This window comes from Sciurus carolinensis, chromosome 4 (assembly GCF_902686445.1).
Source record: "Sciurus carolinensis chromosome 4, mSciCar1.2, whole genome shotgun sequence".
NCBI classification, from domain to species: domain Eukaryota; kingdom Metazoa; phylum Chordata; class Mammalia; order Rodentia; family Sciuridae; genus Sciurus; species Sciurus carolinensis.
Genome location: NC_062216.1, coordinates 150,969,785 through 150,994,383, shown reverse-complemented (window position 1 = coordinate 150,994,383; position 24,599 = coordinate 150,969,785). Strand labels below are relative to the sequence as shown.

The following is a 24,599-nucleotide window of genomic DNA, read 5'->3' as shown; positions in this document are numbered from 1 at the left end:
GATTCCATGGTGAGGATGGGGATATACTATTTTCTAGTTGTTTTGTGCAAAGAAACAAAGCTTCTTGTGAACAGAGGTTCTGCATTCTATGGAGGGTTTTCTGTACCTACAAAGGTACTAGAATGTTTCCTGGTATATCATGAGTAGTTAGTAAATACTCTGAATTGAGCTCAAACATGGAAATGGGGACCCCCTCAGACTGCCATCTCTGTAGGTCAGGATAAGGTGTTTTTTAAACAAAGAGCTGAGACTTTTAGGTAAGTCACTGATGGCCGTAAGGACAGGAAATATCTTGAAATCATATGATAAAGAGATGGAATTGGATGCCTTTTCAACCCTATTGAAAGAATCAGTCCAGAGCTGGGGGTGAAGCTTGTAGTATAATGCTTCCCTGGTATGTGCGAGGCTCTGGGTTTGATCTCCAGCACCGGGAGGAAAATCATTCCAAAAAATAGCTTTACTCAAAATACTAAATTCTTTTTTTGTGGGGAGTGGTACTGGAGATTGAACTCAGGGGCACTTGACCACTGAGCCACATCCCCAGCCCTATTTTGTATTTGATTTAGGGACAGGGTCTCATTGAGTTGCTTAGTGCCTTGCTTTTGCCGAGGCTGGCTTTGAACTCGCAATCCTCCTGCCTCAGCCTCCCCAGCTGCTGAGATTACACACGTGTGCCACTGAGCAGGGCAAATTACTAAATTTTTCTCTCCTTCACCTGGAGAGTGGCGGTGAGCTGGTAAGGTAAGGGTAAGACCATGAGGATCAGGAAAGAAAACTCTAGTGGTTGTTTGGGTATTAAGTACTTTTTTTTGCAACATCCCAGACTAGATATAAATGGTTAATTTATACTAGTGAACCCACAGATAGGTAAGCAAATTACATAAGTAGCACTGACCAGCTACTTCTTCCTACTACACTGAGTTGAAGTGTTGCCCTTAACTTTTTTTAATGACAAAAGAAAAAAGTCTTGCATATTCTTAACCACTTATGAAAGGCCTGAGTATATTCCAGGATCATGGTCTTTCCTACCATTCTCTGTTAGCATCAAAGTTAGCTGTCTTTCAGATTCATAAGAGAAATAAAATTTGTTTATACCTACATGAGAATACCTAAGCATGTGTGAGTGTGTGTGTGTGTGTGTGTGTGTGTGTATTTGATACCATGAATTGAGCTTAGGGGCATTTTATTGAGCTACTTCCCCAGTCCTTTTTATTTTTTATTTTTGAGATGGGGTCTCGCTAAATTGCTTAGGACCTTGCTAAGTTGCATGAGGCTGGCTTTGAACTTGCAATCCTCCTGCCTCAGCCTCCCGAGTTACTGGGTTTACAGGCATGCACCACTGCATCTACTTACCATCTTTTATGTCAAATTTCTTCCCTCTGTCTCAGGGCTGGGAAAACTCATAGGAAGCCTTTGGAAATCGCCCTCTGCCCCAAGACAACAGAAAAGTGGCAACAACCAAATAACTTTAGATCCATGAGTTCTGATCCGTTATGACTTGAAAGCTTGATTCTTTTATTATTTATCACTCATTAAATGTTCTGGCTCTCCTTTATTAAATGTTAAATCATCTTAAGTGGTAAGGTTCTTGCTATTTGAAATGGCAAATTGTAAGGGAAAAGGAAGAGTGGCCCATTTCCTTGTTAATGTGGCATTCAAATAAAACATAGCAGCGCAACAGACAGGTCAACTGGCTGCTGATGGGGAGTCTGTACAATTATTCATAACACAAGAGCTATAATTAGGGAGAAAATGTCTCCTTGAAGCACCACTGAGATTGCCAGGGAGGAATTCCATTCTCCCCCAGGGCAGGGCTGGTATCTGCATCAGAAAATGCTTGAATATGCTCATAGGTTTCTTTCTTTCATCCAATGACCAGAGCCCTGGCTTTCCAAGGGACCTCACTTGCAAGAGTCCCTGCCCACATTGGTTATCTCTCTATCTCTATGACATTGCTGGAGGCCATGTTGATAGGAGAGTTGCTAGGAGAAACCTGGACACATTAGGATGAGGAACTGTGAATCAGAACTAAATTCTACAGTACGGCCACACTTAAGGAATCTTGTGGACCATAAGTCTGAACTTAACTGCTCTATCTTTAAAATTGAGATATAGTACTACTACATTAAAAATCCATCTCTTTGCAGGGCATAGGGGTGCACATCTGTGATCCCAGAAACTGGGGGCAGTGAGGTAGGAGGATCTGAAGTTTGAGGCTAGCTTGGGCAACTTAATGAGACCCTGTCTCAAAAGAAAAAAGAAAAAAGGCTGGAGATATAGCTCAGTGATAGAGCACCCCTGGGCTCAATCCCTTATTCCTCTTCCCTCATTTCCCCAAAAAAGAAGCCCAAATTTTCCTTATATTCAGCTACCGAAGGTCATCTTTATGTAGATGACATCCTCCACATGGGCAGGAGTGACCTGATTACCCCTACATTCCTGGCACCTTGCAGAGTGGAAGGCATCTGGCGGACACTCAGAATTCATAGACAAAATGAATGGACTCCTATTTCATTGCTAATAGATATTTTAAGCTCGGAAGGAAGTTAGCATCACTTATGCAAAACGAGATGACACTATGGAGGTAAACAAATTAAATCTTTCCTTTTACCTTATCTCTGCTGCTGCGAATTATCTGAATTTTAGGACACTTTTTAGCTCCAAGGGAAATATCCAGCCAGTTTTCTGAGGACTCTGAATGGGCACAATCTCCTTGAAAAGTACACCTAAAACAAACAAAAAGGACACATCAAGACAGCACTCCCATACATGCATTAGTTACAACTTTCTCATATTTGGCTTCCGTAGAAAACGCTTTGTATAGTGGATTATTGATTTGAGCGAGAATAGGAACATGATGCTAAAATCATGAAAAGCAACAAGAAAACAGCATTTCCCCCCCTCCCCGCATCATGTCTTGGAGCAGAAAACAAATGTCGACAACACGTTGAACTTAGACTCCTGAGCCATCTCTCAAGATGACATCGCCAAATACATCCAAAGCACAGACATTCATGGATTCTAAAATAAAGGGTTCCTTCTTAGAAATACCTATCAAAGAAATGCCCAAGAAAGGGTTTGCACAGTGTATAAATATTAGGTTTGCAGTTCATTTCCAGAATGTCAACCTATTCAACTTATTGTGCAATTTGTTCTGTGTTTAGAAAAAAACAATAAAGCTACTATTTTGTGCTTGGCAGTATGATAATTAAATAAAAATACTTCAAGGGCAGAGTCTGCCCAAGAATTTGATAAGACATTGCACAACCATCTGCTACATAGCATTTGTTTAGACAGATACCAAATTATATTAAAAGATATGGGTGGAACATTTTTTCAGGGCCACTTTCCCAGGTCAGCCAGCTCAGAGGATGCCCCAAAGAAGTCTTAAGTTGAGGCCAAGGTCAATTACTTTGATAAAGAGATGCTCAGACGCTGAGAAGGGAGATCACTGGCTAGCTTGGTGTGTCGGTCACTGTAGGTCACACTAACTTGGGAAGAACCCTGTCTCACCAGATGGGCCACTAACCCAACAATGAGCATGAACAGCAAGTGCCATATTATCTTCAAATGGCACAGACATTCCAATGAAAAGTATCAAAGAAAGAACAACACATCTCTGGTGTGTCTACCCCCTCAAGGTCGAAGGTTAAAATGAAGAGCTGGTGAGCCAAGGACAGGGAGTTTTGTTCTTTTTTTTCTTTGGTACTTGGGATTGAATCTGGGAACAGTTAACCACCCAGTCCTTTAAAAATTTTTTTTTTTTAAATTTTGAGACCAAATTCTTTAGGGCATTGCTAAATTGCTGAGGCTGTCTTTGAACTTGCAATCCTCCTACCTCAACCTCCCAAGTTGTTGGGCCACCACACCCAGCTGGAAGTTTTAAAAGAAACTGATAACACAAGAACCATGAACTAAAAAGCAACCAAACGATGACCACATTCATCTCTGGGACACTTCTGAGGGGACCTGAAGGGAATGAGGCTCAGATGGGCCAAATAGTATGTCTGACTTCAAAAAAAGTTTATTTCTTCTTCCTCTTTTCTCTCTCTGATGCTTAAGAATTGAGGCCTTGTTGCTTCATGTTTGAGCTCTGTTCTCATTTGAATATGGCAAAAATAGAACAGGAAGTCAGTGAGTTTCACTAAACATCACACTTGAGCACAAGAGGTTAGAATGTCATCTTCTGACATTTTGGGGAACCCCACTCCTAGGGAGCACATCTGTGTCCCAACTCCCCCTACCACTGTGTTGGTCCCTACTCCAACATCATTACCACAGAGATTTTCATTAGCAATTCTTCAAAGCCATAAATTCATCTGACCCTTGATGGCTTGCTCGTCCGTCACGGACATTAAGTTCAAATTAAACCGTCTCTCAATGTCAGGGAGAGTTTGCAGCACAGGGACAAGGTACTGCAGCATTGAAACAGAATGACGAGGCTGCTTCCTTATTTCTATCCGAAAGAGATCATGACTGTCAAAAAAACTCTCTGCCTCTCATGGGCACTCTGGTTTGTACATGGTACTTCCTCTGCCTCTAAGAAAGAAAGAAACAAACAAAAAAAAACCCCCTAAAGCCAATTCTAGAGAGACTGGAGTACAAATATTTTTGTAGGCTCTTAATGCTGCCTGGGAGTCAAGGCCTAAGGCTGCCAAAAAAACAAGTGTAAAATATTTCATACAAATAGTGCTACGATTTGCCAATTTGTAGGCAGGAAACAGTGCTGCCACTGAGCTATCACTCCGTTTTCTGAACTCCATAGCATTTCTTGTCGGAACCACGCATTGTGGTATTTAATCATATGCTGCCTCGAATTACAACTTAACTATTTCATATGTCTATGTCATCTCTTCCAAAGCAGGCACTTAGCTCCTCCACGGAAGGGTGAAAATCTTTAATATTTCTTCAGCAAATCCCTCAGCGTCTGGCAGCATGATATGCAAATGCTAGGGTTTCAATAAATATTTTTGAATGAGTGGATGAAATATGAAATCTCTATAGGTCCTTTCTATTGGTGATTTTTCTTTCTAGAGTTTTGATTTACATCGGACTCCCCTTTATGGTAAAAGGACTATTTCTCACATCAGCTAAAAGTTTGAATCTGAGAATCACATTAGGAGTTGAGTTTGTGGTTTTTTTTTTTTTTTTTTAGTTGTAGATGAACCTTTATTTTATTTATTTAGATGTGGTGCTGAGAATCAAACTCGGTGCCTCACACATGTTAGGCAAGCGCTCTACCACCAAGCTCCAACCCTAGCCCTGTTTTATTTATTTATTTTATTATTATTATTTTTTTTGTGGTACTGGGGATCAAATTCAGGGCCTTGTGCTTTCGAGGCTCTACCAGTTGAGCTATCTCCCCAGCCCCTGTTTTATTTTTTGAAAAGGAAAAGATGAGATAATGAACCTTTCATATCTTATTTTGTAGAAGGTAAAAACAAAATCTAACCATACTAAGTACTTAAAGATAAATTCTTTGTTTATTTAAAAGAGATGCCTCTGAAATTTCTAAATGCCCAATTCATTGCCTCTTACGAGTTTGAAAGAATTAAAAATTGAAAAGCAAACCAGACACCAAGAATGTATAACCAGATGGTCAACCAACAACAGCATCTTATTACTCCTCAAACACTGCAGATTGTGAAGTCTTTTCCCCACACGTTCACATGTCTTAAGGAGGGAGAGCAGATCTTAGAGCTCCCACGTTTTAGTAAACAAGCCCAAGTACTTTGAAATGATTCCTTTTGAAAGCTATCACTCTTGTTCCTGCATATCCACAAACGCAATGGTCAAGCACATAAACTGTTAAGCCACTGCCCAAATAAAATTAAAATCTCATGGTCAGACATGACTCGTGGTGAGGCTGAGTCCTTAGTGAGGCACTCTCAGATGGCTGATTTCTCCATTGGCTTCACTTTAATTTCTTCGGGACATGGAGAGGAGGGGGATTGGGTTCAGAGAAGCATGGGTAGATTCTGGAAAAAATGGTGGAGTTATATTTGTTTTCTTTGGTTATGCTTATGTTACTACTTTTGCCCCATCCTCCTCTGAGGATCTGTCTTATATGTTTTGTGCTGCTATAACAAAATACCCGAGGCGGCGCAATTTATGAAGAATAGAGATTAATTTTTTACAGTTCTAGAGGCTGGGAAGTCCAAGGTCAAGACTCCTAAATCTGGTAAAGGCCTTCTTGCTGGGTCATCCTGTGGCAGAAGGTGAAAGGGTGAGAGGGATGAGAGCAAGAGATTGAACTCAGAGCCTCAAGTCTTTTCCTTTTGTAAGTGACATTGACCCATTCCTGGGGGGTTACAGGTCCCAACTCCCACTATTGTTGCATTGGGGTTTAAGTTTTCACATGCTTTGGGGAGAGCACATTCAAACCATAGTATTCTACTTCTAGCCTCCCCAGTCCACTCCTTCTCACATGCAAAAGACGTTCATTCCATGCCAATAGCCCCAAATTCTTAACTCATTCCAGCACCAACTTAAAAGTCTTATGTCCAGAGTCTCATCTAAATCAAATATGGGTGAGACCCAAGGCATGATTCATCTTGAGGCAGATTCCTCTCCAGCCATACACCTGTGAAATTAAATAAATTAAGTGCCTCTAAAAGATTCCAAAACAGTGATGAGACAGGCTTAAGGCAGATAGGACAACTAGGCTTTTTCGAGCCTGCTCTTCCAAATAATTCCAGCCTCTAATCATTACCCAGTTCCAAAGCCACTTCACATTTTCAGGCATTTGCTAAGGTAACAGTCCTCCAGGGGTGCTCCACCACTGAGCTACATCCCCAGTCCTTTTTTATTTTGAGACAAAGTCTTGCTAAGTTGCTGAGGCTGGCCTCAAACGTGTCATCCTTCTGCCTTAGCCTCCCAAGTGGCTGGGATTATAGGCAGGTGCCACCATGCCTGGCTGTCTTAGTTCATTTTGTGCTCTTATAACAGAATCCCAGGTAATACTGGGTAATTTGTACAGAACAGTGATTTCTTTCTTATGGTTCTGGAGCCTGAGAAGTCCAAAGTTCAGGGGGCCGCACCTGGCCAGGGCCTTCTTACTGCATCAGCCCATGGTGGAAGGTGGAAGGGCAAGAAAGGGAAGGGTGAAGATCAAGCTCCAGCCTCAGTCCTTTCGTAACTGGTGTCAGTCCCATCATGAGGGGGAGTCCTCATGCCTAATGCCTCCCATGAGGCCCCACCCACGACACAGTTGCCCTGGGGTTTAAGTTTCCACCACACGTTTTGTGGGACATATATTCAAACCGTAGCAGGACTCTCCAGGTGTCCTAAGATCACACTCAATATTTTATTTTTCTAGTTCCTATTTCTGGTTAGATCTCAGGCCTAAGTGATAAGAGTCAATAAGGAGACCTAAGCCTATTTCCAGATTAAAAAACACAACTTGCCTAAATGCAAAGAAAAGATTACCTGAAGAAATAACAAACAAACAAAATTTAATTCAAGCGAAAAAGCTATCACCCGGTAAAAATTACTGTATGGGGGAAATAAGTGCATGAAACTATTTAAGTAGGACTGTTCCTATTAGTTTGCTATAAAATCTGCTATGGAGCTTCATTTATTCAAAATAATAATAGTTTGATATCATCACTCAACTATATAAAGACATGAACCATCCCCTCCCCCATTCCCAACTCAGAATAAATCATGTTCCAAACATATACACGTCCAAGCTGATGAACAGGGAGGTTCCAGAAACTTGTTTCTAAGTTTGCTGTGCAAAATTCAGAAAGAATTTTTATATAGTGAGTTTGTCTCCTGTGTATGTGAAAATCTGCATAACTCGTAAGATCCCTGAGTAACTACCTCACTAAACAACGGCCCAGAGAGAATATTTCTCTATGCCTGGCACTGTTCTGACTGCTTATAGTTAGTTCTCAAATAACATTCTACAGTGATGAAACAGAGGCTCAGAGACATACAGTAACACGCACAGGTCACACAGCTATTATGCTGCAGAAGTCTGACAGCAGAGCCACATACTTGGCTAACCTGCTTCCTATAAGCCCTAACCACCATTTAATAAAATTAAAGCTAATCGGAGTTCCTCCTGGTTTCCTGTAGCTGGAGGGTGGGGCCAAGCCAGAAGAGACAGGAATAGTGGCCATAGGACCAGACAACAGAGAAGGAGAGACAGAATCTCTGGGATGAAGAACATGGCAAGGATTTGGGAGGGAAACACACAGGCAGAGATTCTAAGAGGGCTCAAATTTCTATCCCTCAATGGTAATACAAAACGATCAGGTAGAAGTTAACATTCCAGGCAGCCCCAGACTTACAAATCTATTGTGCTCCAAAAAAGAAATCGCTGGTAAACCATCTGTTTATAATATGGAATATATTTTTCCCCATAGAAATAATGTTATAAACAGTGATTAGGTTTCTAGGTTAGGCCACAAAACCTATTTATCCATAATGCAGCTTCAATACTATATATTTGCAATAAAAGAGTAGCAGAAAACAACGAGTTTGCAGTCATTTGCATTATATAGCAGTTTTTCCTCTTCTTTACTTATTTGTGTTTCTGCTCAGCTGGTAGTCTGGGAACAGTGCCCAGCTGGATCGACTTTTAAATTTATTATTACTGTATGTATTTATTCGACATTTCTGTTTTTTAATGGGCATGGCTTAAATTATTAATTGTTTTCATGCCAACATAAAGGACAGGGAGACCCACCTCTGCAAGGGGCTGAAGTTTCCAGGCAGGTGAAATGCCCAATTTCTGAGCTTGGGGACCTTGAGATTCTGACTCTATTAGGCTAGAATCTCTCAGTAAAAATTTACCACTTACTCAACCTTGAAATAGAAACTCTGAACTCAGAAATGTAACTTCTACTTCCTGCCACTAGAATTCCATCAGCATCCTCTAATCCAATTGTTCACCAGGAGCAGACGGTCCCTGAAGGAATCTGATAACTAAACATCAGGTAATTGGCTTGAATGTGGGGGTGAGTGTGACCCGTTCCAAAGATTCTTCACCGATATAACATCAGAAAACTTTTAACGAGGAAACGATCCAGCTTTTCTCTCTTGCAGGGAACGCCGTCCACGCTGGGGGATGGTTTCGCTACAAGAGCATCCCAAGGTCTTTAGCTAAGTGATTTGAAACAGATGTCTGCATCTTTAGGAAAGGGAGGGACCAGGTGGTCTCTAGAATCGGGGGACTTTTCATCACAATTGCCAATCCACAAGATGAAGAAACCAAATTCCACAGAATGAAAGAGAACAGGAAGTCACTGTGACAAACTAAACTCTGAATTAAAGGCCCCCAGAGTCAGGAAAGGGGAATGCCAAAATACAAGACCAAAATAACTTGCTAAGAAAGCTGAAAAATTGGATCTTCCTCACTGGAACTGTAAGCCAGTCTACATGATAAAATTATGCTGATAACAAAGACAATGTAGGAGATTAAAAAAAAAAAAAAGGCATCTAAAGTGCCAGGCAATGTCTTTCCACATGATTTTATTCATTTATTCTTCACAACAAACCTATGAAGTCGCTACTATAATTGTCCCTGCTTTACAGATAGGGGAAACTGAGGCATAGAAGTTTCCATATTGCTTTCTTGAAGTCACGGAATTAGTAAAAGGAAGCTGAGATAAAAACCCAGGCATTGCAGCTTCATAGTCCTGTAGATAAGAATCTACCCCACATTGCCTCTTGCAATCACTAACATTGAGTCCTTCTGTCTTAGTCCATTTTGTGTTGCTATGACAGAATGCCACACAGACTGGGTAATCTCTAAAGAACACATTTATTTCTTATAGTTCTAGAGGCTGGGAAACCCAAGGCTGAATGGCCCCCCCCATTGACACCCTTCTTGCTGCATCATCCCATGGTGGAAGGCGGAAGGGCAAGACAGCACATGTGTGCAAGAGAACAAGACTTTGAACTCTGTCAAATAACTGACATCTATCCATTCATGAAGGTGGCACTCTCCTGACTTAAGCACCTCCCCTTAGGCTCCACCCCCAACACTGTTGTGCTGGTGATTCAGTTGCCAACACATGCTTTTGAGGCCATGCAAAACTGAATAAAATTAAACAAGCTTCTCTGTTGCAGGTCTCTGGGAGGCTTAAACATGCCACCATGCCTTGTGATTTTCCAAGACAAAAAGGCAATATCTTTGAACTTTTGTGGAGGGTTGTTTTGAGGGATTAGAAATTCTAGTCACACACATTAGGAAACCCTGCCCAATTTTGTTTAATGAGCATCAGTCCATGTGACAGGACAAGTTAGAAAACTTGGTGTCTTTTCTTGACTAATTTGGGAAACTCTCATACCCAACTGATCATGGCCAGTTAATTCTAAGCATCTGTCTGAGCTATCTGCATTCCATCTCACCCATCACCTCCCTGGGTTCCTGCAGCAGCCACCTGAGCCTCCCATCTTCTAGCCTCCAGTGCCTCTAATCAGCCTACACCACCACCAGGTAATCCTCAAGCACACAGCCAATCACAGCACCCCATGCTTCATACCCTCCAGTTTGCCTACACCAAACCCCTGACCTATGTGCCTTTTGGGCCTCAAAGCCCACAGCACGGGTTTTCACCTTCATCTCTTTACCCCAGTGTGCTCTGGGAACTGGCTTCCTCTGCAAATTCATCTTTTTTTTTTTTTTTTTTTTTTTTTGCGGTGCTGGGGATTGAACCCAGGGCCTTGTGCTTGCGAGGCGAGCACTCTACCAACTGAGCTATCTCCCCAGCCCCTTGCAAATTCATCTTTGGGCAATACTGGGCTGGTGAGTCTGTCTCATTGCCCAGATAGCAAACCCCTAAAAACACGGATCTCTGATATGTACACACGGCCCGGCAGAGAGCAGGCATCTGATAAACACCTGCAGTGTAAACATGTCAGACCCTTCCAAGCATGCGATGCACCCACTGCCTGGAATTCCCTAGGGCCTACAACACTTGTGTGAAATTGCATTCCTTGTTCAAGGGCTAGTTCAGCATCGCCTCCCTTGTGACATGTTCCCAGTCTCCAGGCACTTTACACATGCTCCTGAGTAGATACCGCACATTGCATTAGAAGACTGCCTGCTGTATCTCTGACTGGACTCCAGGTCCTCCCAGAGAGGCCCACCTTATTCGCCTTGGCACACTCCCCCACCTGATGCCAAACACCATGCTAGGCACCGGGGACACATGATAGGTATAAGCCAGTTAAGGTCCCTTTCCTAAAGAGTTTACGTTTACATTCTAGTGAAGCACACAGACAAAACCCAAGTAAGCTGACCATCTCTAAATTTCAAATAGAGGTAAGTCTTCTACAGAAACCAAAAATGTAGTAGGGAGGAAACTTCTTTAGACAGGTTGGTCAAGAAACATGATATTTCAGCTCAGAGTTCAAGGGTGAAAACCATATAGTCACATCAAGAGGGGTGAGAAGAGCATTTCAGGCAGAAGGAACAGCATGTGCAAAACCCTGAGCTCATGGATGCACGGATCTGCAAGGAACTGATGAAACAGACCAGCCTGGATAGAACCTAGTGCAGGCAGGGGACAGCGGTCCCACCACTTACAAGCTGGTGACCTTGGACAAGCCAAGGACCCTCTCAGTGTTTCAAGTTCTTCATCTGCAGAAATGCAAATAATAGCTTCCACCTCATGGAGTTCTTATCATGAGTCAGTAAATACTACTAGTTGTTACTGTAATATGGGGAAGTGAATCAGAGAATCTAAGCAACAACTTGGATGACTTAAGCCAAACAATACAGAATGCTAATGACAAGAAAGGGATTTGAGAGGTAAGACTGGTCAGATGCCCATTTGCGTTGCCCATAGACTGGCTCCACATCCAGTCTGCCTTTTCTGTGCATGAGGCAGACACAGCTCAAGGCTTCTTGGAAAGCTCTCAATCACAATTCTCCTTCTCCCAGGACTAGAGGGATCTTGGGGTCTGCTCGTGGCCCAAACAGCAGCCCTTAGAGTGCTCATTTGTTGCCTGGCTGCTTCCCACATCTAACCTCCGAGTGTCTCCAAGGCAGAACTGCATTCATCTTTGTTTCCCCCAGAGCCTGGTACAGGGCCTGGCCCACAACTGGTATTCAACAAAGGTTAACTGAATTGGATTAAGAACTAAATTTTAAAGTGACCAAATTCTTGTCTATGTCTCCATGATACCGGCCTAAGTTGTTTCATTGATTTTTGTTCACTGGGTTGCCTGTTAACTGGTGTGGTGGAAAACCAGCCTTTGTCTTGAAACTTGGAGCCATTTAGCAAACATCGACTGAAACAGACACACAAAAGGGATTTGTGGCCTTTGCCCCATGTGGTTCTTTAGTGGGTGATGAGTATACTAAAACTTGGCATTTTTTTGTTTCCCAAATACAGACCATGAACAGAAGAATTTAGAGGAGGCATTTAGGAAAAAAAAAAAAAAAAAAAAAAAAAACAGGCAGCATGGAGATAAAAATAGGAAAATGATGCCTCTTGACTCAGGAAGGTCTGGGTTCCAAGCCATTCTCCCACGTGCTCTCTGTGTCACTGGGGGCCCTGCCTTAGCCCTTGTGGGCCTTGGTTTCCCTGGTGAGGAACAGGAAGAAGTGATATCACAACCCCATCCTCCTGAAGGCAGTATGGAGTCCCCTGCCAACTTGGCCTTTCAGAAATGGTGGACACTCCACACAGCAGAATCAAAACATCCAAACCTGACAAAATGTTACAAAAGCAAAAACCAAGACTGACAGGCAGCCTCCCAAAATGCAGCTCTGAACATTGTGTTCAACATGGCGGAGCTGCTGGGAACAGGACGAATGCTAGGTCACCGGACAAGTGGAAACGTCTGAGAAATTTTCAAAAACCAATCAATACATACTTATGAAAGTGCCTACTGCCTGAGATAAGGTCATGTCAAAAAAAATCTATTCCATTAAAACATGGATTACCAAATGGAGTATTCTTAATGGTGCTCCTTGGAAGTTTCAGAGAACATCAGTTAAAGAGATGGTACAGGTAAGTACTGGAGTTTGGATGCTGAGGTCTGAGGACCTCAGTTGCCAGTTCTACCAAATGACAACAACAAAACAGCCAAACTGGCTTTGGAACAAGGTGAGCGTTCTTCCTGTGTCAATCATTTCCTTCAGAGGCTGAAGGGGGAGCTGTGGCCTTAACAGATGGATCTCCTCTTCACCTCCTACTTTGCAATAAGTAGGATTATGTCCCAGCCCCTCTAATGGTTAATGAAGACCTAGGGGGGTACCTAGGTTGACCCCAGATCCTTTTCCATTGGTAGAAGTTTCCCCAAACTCCTTGCAGCATTCGCGGTAACCCAGATGCATGGGTTCAGCCTGTGCCAGGGTAATTCAGTAATGCCCCAAGGCCCGAATAACACACTCCTCCTTGCTCCCCACTGCTTCCACCCCACAGACAGTTGTCCTACTTGCTTCTACACAATTAGCTGGCACAATGGGGTCCTCACACAAGAAGGAGGGGCTGCCCCCAAATCCCATTATTATTATTATCGCTGTCATTAGAACTGCACTGGACCATAAAGAAGTGTCACCGTACAGACTTCAAGGCTGAGATCTGCACAAGGACACATCCCAGACTGGAGAGAAAGGAGGAACAAATGCACGCGTAGGATGACCTCCTGTCCCGAACGACCCTCCTGGCCGCTCTGCTAAATATTGCTGTCACCTTTCAAGTGGGATACTCCACAGTGGAACGACGTGCTCTTCAGGTCTTGGATCAGATGACCCCTTCCCTGTGAGGTCTTCCAGGGCCCCCAGTGTAAAACTGCTGCCCCCCACCTCCTGCCAGTGTTCCCCGTTCTCTTTCTTGACTTTATTTCTTCGTTAGCACCGACTGTCATCTGATAGTTCTTTATTGATTTTTTACAGTGCCCATCTTCCCAAATAAATGCCCACTCAGGACCTCAGAATGTCACCTTATTTGGAAACAGGGTCTTTGTAGATATAATTAGTAAAAGACCTCAAGATGACTTTGCATGCACAATGGCTGCTATCTTTCGAAAAATAAGGAGACAAAGATATGGACCCACACAGGGGATATGGTGTGAGATCACAGCAGAGTCACCAAAAGATGGGAGAGGTGAGGACAGATCCTTCCCTGGACCCTCCTTGACCCTGTTGACACCTCGATTTCAGACTTTTGGCCTCCAGAACTGTGAAAGATAACTTTGTGTTGTTTCAAGACACCAACTCTGTGGCAACTTGTTATGGCAACCCTAGGAAACCAAAACACCACATTAGGAGGGCCACAGTGAATTCTGGTCTGCATTGTTCACTGTGGGTGCTCAGAATCCTAATACATAGGACACAGTCTGACCCATCCTAGGTGCTCAATAAAATCTGTTGAATGAATATGCAGATGCTTAAACCTTCATGGAATAGAGGCCTCTGCAACCCAAACTGAGTTTCATCACCCTTTTGAGGTACACCACTAATCATGAAAAGTCCCTTTGGGCCATTTGCTCCAGGCTCTGCCCTCTCCTTCAACTGCCATAAAGGATGAAATTATGGCATTTGCCAGTAAATGGATGGAGCTGGAGAATATCACGCTAAGCAAAATAAGCCAATCCCCAAAAAGCCAAAGGTCAAATGTTATCTCTGGTATGCAGATGCTAATTCACAATAAGGGGGTGGGGCTAGGGAAGAATAGGGGTACTTTGGATTAGACAGAGGGGAGTAAAAGAGGGGAGAGGGCATGGGGGTAGGAAGGAGAGTAGAATGAATTGGACATTATTACCCTACGTGCATATATGACTACACGACTGGTGTGATTCTACATCATGAACAACCAGAAGAATGAGAAGTTATACTCTGTTTCTGTATGATGTATCAAAATGCATTCTACTGTCATGTTTAACTGATTAGAACAAATAAAAAATCTTATTAACAAAAAAGGGTAAGGTCTGTCTTGTTTCTCTTAACTTTCTTACACTGGGAATTGCAACTAAGCCCAGATTTGAATCTTAGTTCCACTACTTGTCTAACCTATGGTAGGTGAATAATGGTCCCCCAAAGATGTCCACATCCTAATCCCTGGGACCTGGACCACATTACCTTACATAGCAAAGGCTTTTGGCAATGTGGTTTACAATGGGAATTTGGGGTTATCTCTGTGGCCCACTGGAATCACAAGGATCCTCATAAGAGGAGGAAAGAGAGTCTGAGTCAGAGAAGATGTGAGGGTGGAAACAGTTCAGAGTCCAAGGGATCTGCAGATGCTGGCTTTGAAGATGCAGGAAGGACCTCAGAGCCAAGGAATGCAGGCGGCCTCCAGAAGCTGGAAAAGGCAAGGACACAGGTTCTCTCCACAGCCTCCAGAAGAAACAGTCCTGTTACCACGTTTACTTTAGTCCAGTGAAGCCTCTTTCAGACTCGTGACCTCTAGAACTTGGAGGCAACAGCTTCACACCGTTGAAGTCACTAAGTATGTGGTGATCCATTATAGCAGCAGTAGGGAACCAGTGCAGTCTGGGCCTGTTTAACCACCTCCAAAGCGGGATGGCAATGCCACTGACCTCTCGGTACCAGGATACCAGATGGATGGTCGGGCGGAGCCCCATGGACGGCCTGTGTTCAAGGCCAACCCTGGGTGCAACTGTCCTCTGCAGCATGAGGGGCTCACCTGCTAGACTTTTCTATGGAAGAGTCCTTGGTGGTCCTCTCTGTGGCCCACAGCCCACCTTCCGCAATGGCGGAACAGACTCACTAGGGCTTCAGAAGAACAAAACCACAAACACCGCACACCATGGGTAGTCATGGTCAAGTTTCAGGGCAATGGCAGCCCTGGTGGGGAGGGTCCACTTGGGATTAGCGATCGGCTCTGGGGGGCTGGAGGAAGGAATATCGCTGAAAGACCTCAAGACAGGAGGGCAAGGCAAGGCGCTGGAGTGTGTCCACAGCAAGCCATCGACACAGGGAAGCATTCAGATCTCCATTTTCTCTCCTGTGTGTAAATCCCGTCTGCTGCTCCCAGCCCTTCAGCAAATTTGACAGGGAGATGATCGCACAGTCTGTGGTTAGGCCAGTTGAGAAAAGATCCCTTTCATGGTCTCACATGTGGAACAGCCCAGCAGCAGCTGAGGACCTCAAAAAAGTTACCAGGGGCTGCCTGGGTCTTCCAACTATCACCATAGAAGAAATAGGTCGGAGAACAGTGGGGGGATATCAATTGATACCAATAATCAAGGGGGGCATCCAGATACCTCATAATTAGCATTCCCCGAGGCTTTGTTTCCACCCTGTCCAGGGGGTGAGGCATTAAGAGGTGGGACAATAAAGGCAAGGGTGGCCTTCCCCGCATGGCCCATTTTCTGAAGAAGATCCATCCTTGAATCCACTGTGTGTCTGATACCCAAGTAAGCTGAACCCAAGGGTGGTGTCAGGAGAGATGGGGAGATGCACGAAATTTGGAGAAATGGCCTCCAGTAGAAGAGTCAGGAAGAGACGTGAGATAAACTCTTTACAAAGCACAGCAGAGAGAAGCAGCACTGCCAGGGGATGGGGTGGGAGGCCGGTAAGCGGATACCTGAATTAATCCGGTTCATCTTTTACACTGCCACCAGGCTAATCTTTTGAAAAAGACAAAAAGTTTTTGAAGACACAGCCACTTGCCTAAAACCCTTAAACAAGTTCCGGCACATACTAATGAAGTCTAAACTCAGAGCCCCTCACCTCCTGGTCCCACCCGGCAGCCTCATTTCCTTCCTTCCTTCCTTCCTTCCTTCCAGAGCCAGTGTCCTAGGGACAAAATCCAAACTGCCACTCCCTAAACAGACCTCGTTCTGTGCTGGTTCTTCTGCCTGAAGTGCCTGCCATACACCTTCTTCTCTTGGTGAAAGTCTACGCAGGCTTCAAGGCCCAACGTTAAGCCCACCTCCTCTCTGTAGCCTTTCCCAACCTTGGGGACAACTTTGGATGACCTTCCTGTGGCTTCCCCTATAGATAAGGTCACTTTAGTGCTGACTGAGAACCAGGCTCTGTGGTGGTCCTTCACGCACACCATCTGATTTACCTCTCAGCAGCCCTCTGGTGTGGATGCGCTCATTACCCCTGCTGAACGGATGAGACCATGTGGCTCAGAGAAGACAGGGGACCTGCAGGTTGCCCAGAAGCCTGGCTCCACTCCGAGCAGGGGCACTTCAAGCTCTTCACTCTGCTCCGCTGGACCACTCACGCTGCCAGCATGGAAGTTCGTGCCCCGTATGTTGTGTGTCCTGACTGGGCTACTCTTCCATCATCCTACTTGGTAAATGACATCTCTCTCCTCTGGTCACCCAAGTCAGATGCCTGCGCTCCTTCCCCCGTGAGCTCAATACCCAGGCCTCTGCATTTGGCAAAAGAGCTCTGCGATTCCGCTCTGGCACCTCTCAGAAGCCCCTCCCCACCTGACTTGGGTGCCCGCCCTTAGGACTGTAACGTAGGGCCTCGTCCAGTGCTTGGGACACAGGGAGCATCCAGTGTGTGCTTGGGTATCACTTTATTTTCTTTGTGAGGTCTTGGATCAAGGAAGAGAGAATACATCTTCCAGAAAAACTGTGGCCACCTTGGTATTTTATTTCTCATTTTATGGCCCTGTTTTCAGAGTGTCAGACTCGAGGGGGAATTCAGTTCATCTCTGAGTCCTGCCAGGGCTGTCTTCCAAATAGCTCTTGAATCTACCCACTTCTTCCCACCACCACGCTCTCACCGAGTCGATCCCCAGACTCCTCCTGGTCCACACCAGCTGCTGTGCCTGGTGACATCCCCTCTTGTGCCCCAGGGTCTAAACCACAGCTCATCTGTTCACTCTTCCAGTGCGAGCCCGGCAGCGGCTCCTCATGGTCCTTCCAACAAAATGCAGTTCTTTATTGCACGAGACCCTTCCGCACTGGCCCTTACTACCCAGCCCCTCACCTCCCACCACCCCACTGCTGTTCTGTGTGTTCAGCCATGCTGATCTCCAGGGCAGGCGCTCTCTGTGCTCCTGGCCTTCCTCCAACTTTTCTGAGTCAGCTGCCCTGCCTGCTGTTTACCTAGCAGATATTCGCCTACGCTTCAGGTTCAGCTTCAGTATCCCTTCCTCCAGGAAGCCTCCCTGACCTCTTAAACTTAGGTGTTCTTTATGCACCCCCATGAAATCCTCTACTTCCTCCATGCTAGCCCTTAGGATACTGTTTCATTTATCTCCTTTACTTGCTGATAGATTGGATTATTGTTCCCAATTCTTCAGTCCCTCCTGCATCAAGATTACACCCTGCACTTTGCCATGTCACTTTGCACTGGATCCTGCTAGAGTAGGTCTAGTATATTTCCCTTCTCCACTGATATTGGACTTGGCTATGAGGCTTGCTTTAGTAATGCAATATCAGTAAACATGCGGCAGACAGAAGCTGTGTCTTATGAGGCAGACCTGAAAGCTATCTTCACCTTGACACAGACCCCAAATTCCTCCCCACAGCTGACAGGTGGACCCATGAGCAAGAAAAATAAATTTAAATAAATTTATTTTTGTAAGCCAATAATTATTCAGGGGGGGTTGTTTGTTACACAGCATTACTGAGGCAGAAATCTGACTGATACACTTATCTATATCCTACACTAAATTACAAGCTCTATGTAGAGAAGAAAGAACTATATTTCCAGTTCTGAGCATAAAATTTAGTACATTATAGTTGCTTAAATAAATATTTGTGACTGAAAATATGATTGGGTGAACAAATATTGGCCACTGACAGGTCTATCCCTCACCCCTCAGCTAGCTTGTGAATTCCTTAAAGCCATCTGATTTTTCTCAACAGTACCTAGCTATCTCACTTCCCACATTGGGCTCTTGGTAAGTATTCAACAAATATTTGTTGAAATTAAATAAACTGAGTTTTGTGGGCTGGCTTAGGAATCAATTCTTAATTTATGACATTGTTTCTATGGGAAAATGCACTCTGTATGCCAAACAAACTTGCAAATGAACTTTTGGAACCTCACCCGTTCATTGGTTCAGGATTGCCAGTTTTGTGGAAATCCATAACTGAACACATGTGCTATGCTTTGCAATATGGGAGAAACTGAGAAATTGCTTCCAAACCCAAGATATTCAGCCTGCAAAAATTCACTTTCCACCCACACACACAAATTCAGCACAGGTTGGATTTGAGGTTCCCACAATAAAATACTAGACTTTTTAGAGCTCATTGTTTACCTAATTGCTTTTTATCTGCTTATACTGGGTGCCTATTCTTAACACCCGATCAAAAGGAAGTTAAGATGGTTTTCTTGCCCCCCCCAATCCACTTTCTAGACATGTATACAAGAAAGTTCAACCTTCTCAACAGAGAAAATAAATTATTTTTCTAAATAAATCTGTGACATTTAAAATAAACACAGCTCTACAGTTATAAGAAAACATCCCCCTTTAGAATTCCTAATTTTGAATGGTACTGGGAGCTGAACATGAGTCACAGATCTGAGGCTTAGTTTCATTTCATCTTGGGCCAGAACCAAGTGATGTGACGTGGCTGTGAAGGGCCATCATTCCATGATTTCAGAATATCTTCTAATACTTAAGGCACAAGGTTCAAACTGCCATTGATTCAATCCACCAATCACTCAATCTGCTTCATTCATTTAGTATGTCTTTTGAGCACATTATGCTACATTATACATTATGCTACATTATATACAAAATGTTTTATGTATACATATACATTATATACATATACATAATGTAGCATAAAGGGAGAGCAGAGAAATACCTTTCAATAAAGGGAGAGGTAGAGAAATAGGGCCAGCCGAGTGAGGTGGTGCACATCTGTAATCCTAGCAATTCAGGAGGCTGATGCAGGAGGATCGCAAGTTCAAGGCCAGCCTGGACAACTTAGTGAGACCCTGTCCCAAAATAAGAAAATTAAAAGGGCTGGGGATGTAGCTCAGTGGTATAGCACCCTTGGTTTAATCCCCAGTACCACAATAAACAAACAAATAAATAAATAAATGAGAAAGAAAGAAGGTCACAGTAACGGGCCATGGAGAAAATAAAATGTAATGTACATAAGGGGAGGCTACTTAAGACTGGGTAGTCATTGGAAGACAGATGCGTGTTCTAGGATCCAGTAGTCAAGAAAGAGCCAGCTATGAAAAGACCTGGGGAAGAATATTCAAGAATGAGGAAGTAGGAACGTCCAAAGTCCTGGGGCATGAATATGCTTGGCATATTCTTAGTTCTAAAAGAAAGTCAACGTGATCAAGGTAGAGTGACAGGAGAGAGTGGCATGAGAGGTCAGAGAAGCAGTGAAAGACCAGATCACGCGAAGCCCTGTCTGAGTGAGGGGTGGGACTGAACCCTAAAGCAAAGCCCGTGGTGGTTATCAAGCTGGGGGGTGGCACTTGGATTTTAAAAGGGCTGCTCATCTGGGAGAGAACCGGAACTGGGCAGGGGAAGCAGGAAGCAGGGTTTTGTAGAAGCTGGAATCCATGAACAGCCCGGGCTCCTCAACCTCTTCTCTGACTGCTCCTTTCACCTTTGGATCTGACTGCAAGCAGCTCTCCTCTCAGGACCCAGCTTCCCCATCCCCTCAAGAGCTGGCTGCTTCCTTCTCCCTTGTTGAGCGTGTCCTGCCAGCAGACACCACCCTGAACCACTCCTTGTTGGTGCCATCCATAGACCTGCCCCCGCCCCCCGGAGGGAGGCCACTTCCCAAATTCCTTGACTACTGAGCTCCTGGCTCTCTCCAGCATTGTGCCCACCCTCCTTCCGGTGACTGCAATTTCCACACAGGTGCCTGATCCATAGAACACTCGGCGACCCTCTCAGATCCTTGACCCTTGTCTGTCAATGATCTCATCTTTATCCCTACTTCAGGGACACAGCCTTCCCGAGATCGGTCATTCCCAATACCTGCACCCCGCCATGACCTCAACCTTGAGCCCCCCACTATCCATCCACCACTCTATTTCCAGTTCGCCAACCACAACCTCCAATGCCTTACATCCCTGAGCCTCGGTGCACACGTCTTCCCTCCTCAGCGCCAGGTCAAGATCCATCTCGCCATCAGCCTTCATGTGTTATATGCTCCCTCAGCTCCCTGGCCCCGAGCTTCTTGCTCTGCTTCAAAGGCAAGAGCACCCACATCAAGGGGGCCCCAATGCTGCCAAGCAACCATGCTGCATTTCCCTTCTCTGTTCTCTGCCCCATCTCCTATTTCACTCCTTTTCTCTCTTTGTTCCTCAAACTTCCCGAGCCTCCTCCCCCGCTTTGCTGTCACTGGTCTAAAGTCACAGAAGATGACATAAGCAATGCGAAGACAATGCACCTGCTTCTGCACAATCCTGCACCCAGGCCCAGATCCTCACCTTCTCTCCCGTCACCGAGGATGAACTGTCCGTGCTGACCTCCCTGTGACACCCTAGGTCATATTTTTTGTCATCTGCTGAAGGACAACATTCTATAATTCTCCCTCCTCTCTCCTGCAACAGTCTACTGGAATTATCCCAACAGCCCAAAAGTGTACTGCTGCTTCATGTATCTTTAAAATTCTTTTTCCATATTCTCCTCTAGCTTCTCCATTTTTTTTTTTTTTTTTCTGGTGCCTTTCCCACTAAAGTTCCCCTAAGGAGCTGTCCCTGCTCTCTGCCTCCTTTTCTTCCCATTGTCTTTCATAGCTTCAGTACCTCCCCAAACACAGACCTCTGTCACAGTCACCAACCCTCACCTGCTAAGTCCAGTGGGTCACTTCTGCCCTGGACCTCTCTGCAGGGGCTGGCACAGTGGATGGCTCCCTCCTCCTTCCCCTGGGCTTGCAGAGACCACCCCTTCTGTTTTTCCTCTTCTCTTTCTGTCTGCTCCTTCCTCATTTCCGTTTCTGTTTCCCTTCTTCTCCCCAATCTCTAAACACTGCAGAACCTCCACGCTCAGTTCTGGAACTTCTCTCCCCTATTCACACTCCCTTGCAGGTCTGCTCTTAACGCTTCTGTGACTACCATTTTCCATACTGCCAACTCCCATCTTGGACATCTCCCGTCACCCCAGACCTGACCTTGTCCAACAAGTAGTCACTAGCTACATGTGGTTTTTAAAATCACCACCACCATCACCAGCATCACCAAATCATCCCCCAGCATAGAGCTCTACAAACAGAGAGGCTACCGAAATGGAACAGATCTAAAAGATCATGGCAAGACTGCTCAGCGGGTGTGCGATGATAAAACGCTGGCCGTGATCGGTTAATTTCTTCAACTCTACTCTTGGGCAAACGACAGGAAGAAAAGGTTCCTACCCAATTACAATTATTCATGAGAATTTTCCTGGGCTGCCTCTTTTGTCTGCCAGTGACTCTGATGGAAACAGCCAGGTAAGGAGCCACAGCAAAAGGGGAGGGCGGTCACTTGTCTAGTGGCTGCTTGGATTGTGACTTCCTCCGTGAACTCTTAATTAATTCCATCCCCATATTTTTAGTGTGTTTCCTGAACCGCTAGCTTACATGACATCCCCCTCTCTCCCTTCATTCCTCTTGGTTTCCTCCTCCACCATCTCCCCAATTTGCTTCCTGGGCCCCTTTGCTTTCCCCAGTTGCCCTCCTGCTCAGCCGTCAGCATCTCTCCACCTGCCTGACTCTCTCTTATCCTTTTGCACCTTTAAAAACTAAAAGCACCAGACTGACAGACACTGTTATACGTTTTATTTTTTCCCCCCTTTCCTGCCTGAGCTGCAGCTCAGGCTCTCTTCCTTCTTGCTTCTATAGCAAGCGCGGAGTACTGGGTTGCCATGGCAACAGCGGATCCAACCAGGCTGGTCCCAGCGACGCTAAGAACTGCCATGGAGAGGAAGCCGCTACAAGTCGCCCCTGAGCCTAGATGGGTCGTGTACATCGTAATTCAAGACCAGGCTGGGCAGATTCTGCCTGGAGACCGAGATTGTACATTAGGCCTATGGCTGCATGGCGCATGAGGAGACAATGCCATCAATAATAAGGCTTCCATGGGGCAAACAGAATGCATGACATGATGAGGATTCATTTGAAAATTTTCAAACATCCCTATTCTTTTATCTTCTCCAAGGGAGAATCTTTTGCTTCTCTCTCTTGAGTCTTGGGGCACTCTGGAGCAAGTGAGAGCAAATCTGCCTGCTCTGGCCCCTCCCGCTTCATGATGCACACCCTTCTCCTCTCCCCTCCAATTCAGTGGCCCTGAGTGGCCCAGGGCACTGACATGGCTGGAAGCATCTTCAGGGATTAATGAAATTTCAGTTCTGGAAGAGATCCGTTCCCCCAGGTCACTGGAATGGATGGTTATGGTAGGGCAACAAGTGTCCTGCTGAAGGACACTCTGGGACATTCGAGCTAAGGAGGAAGAACTCAGGAAATACCTTTGTAGCGAATGGCACCAACCGCAGTGGGGGTCTGCTGCTGTTAAGCACTCGGAACAGGATTTATGTTTACTGCAGTTTGCAACAGGAATTCTCCTCACCTAAAAATAAAGATGACAGTGGTTCAGATGGAATTATAGGCAACACACACACACACACAACACCACCAAAAAAACCTACAACACCTTATCTGATGAAAGCCACAAAGAGTATATTTATCAACTTGAACTCTGAATGCCTCCACAATGGTATCAGGCGACAGGTCTCAAGTTCTAGGATATGAGGAAGTTGTAGGTAAAGATCACCTGGGTAACTTCAGAAAGTATGTATGGTGAGCCTTCCATATCTGCAGGTTCCATATCCAGGATTCACAGATTGAAAATATGGGGGGGGAAATGTGTCTGAGCTTGGCATGGTGGCACACACCTGTAATCCCACCCAGCAACCCTAAGCAACTTAGCAAGATTCTGTCTCAAAAAAAAAAAAAAAAAAAAAAATTCATTAATTAAAAGGGCTGGGGATGTGGCTCAGTGGGTAAGCACCTCCAGGTTCCATCTCCAGTTCCACCCCCACAAAAAAAATGTGTCTGTACCTGTTCAGTACATTTTTTCTCATCATTATTCATTAATAATACAGTATAACATCTATTTGCATAGGACTGACGGTGTATTAGGCATTATAAGCAATCTCAAGATGACAAAGTATATGGAAGAATGTGCGGAGGTTATATGCAAGTTTTATATGTCAGACTTGAGCATTCATGAATTTTGGTATTTCAGGCGGTTCCTGGAACCAATCCCTGGAAGATACTGAGGGACGATCAATTCCCAGCCTTTCCTGCCACTGAGATTCTTGCCAAGTCTGAGGATGGGGCCTAGGAATTTGTGTTGAGCTCTTCCCGGTGAGCCTGACCTGAGTCTGGGTTTCTGATCTGCTACTGATGACTTCCACAGGAATCATGGAATCCTATTACCTGGTTTTCATATAGGGATAGTCAGTGTGTGATTTGTGTGTGGCATTTTGGAAATGGGCATTTGGGAATAGCAACTGGCTTTGCCCCAGGAGGGTCAGCATAAGGTTGGTACCGGATGTGAGAATGCAGAGGTCAAGACCATCCCTGTCCCGGGTAGCTCCATCACCTCAGCTCCTGGTTTGCTCACTCCCATCCTCTCCACTGGAGGTGAAAATAAAAGAATCAGGGAAGTATTCAAACTACTTCCCTACCCCTAGAGCTGCCTCTTCAGTTGTCAGGAAACAGGAGCCCCCAGAGTG

The 24,599-nt window shown here is 44.8% G+C and overlaps 1 protein-coding gene across 2 annotated transcripts in view; it reads right to left on the bottom strand.

Annotated features, from left to right (window-relative positions):
* Positions 1 to 24,599, bottom strand: part of Plxnc1 (plexin C1) — a 141,339-nt gene that overhangs the window by 82,853 nt on the left and 33,887 nt on the right. For both annotated transcript variants that reach the window (XM_047548414.1, XM_047548413.1), the window contains exons 4-5: positions 23,328 to 23,428; positions 2,612 to 2,726 (exon numbers count right to left, since the gene is read on the bottom strand). In XM_047548414.1, coding sequence (XP_047404370.1) covers positions 2,612 to 2,726; positions 23,328 to 23,428 — 216 coding nt within the window. The remainder of the gene's footprint in view (positions 1 to 2,611; positions 2,727 to 23,327; positions 23,429 to 24,599) is intronic.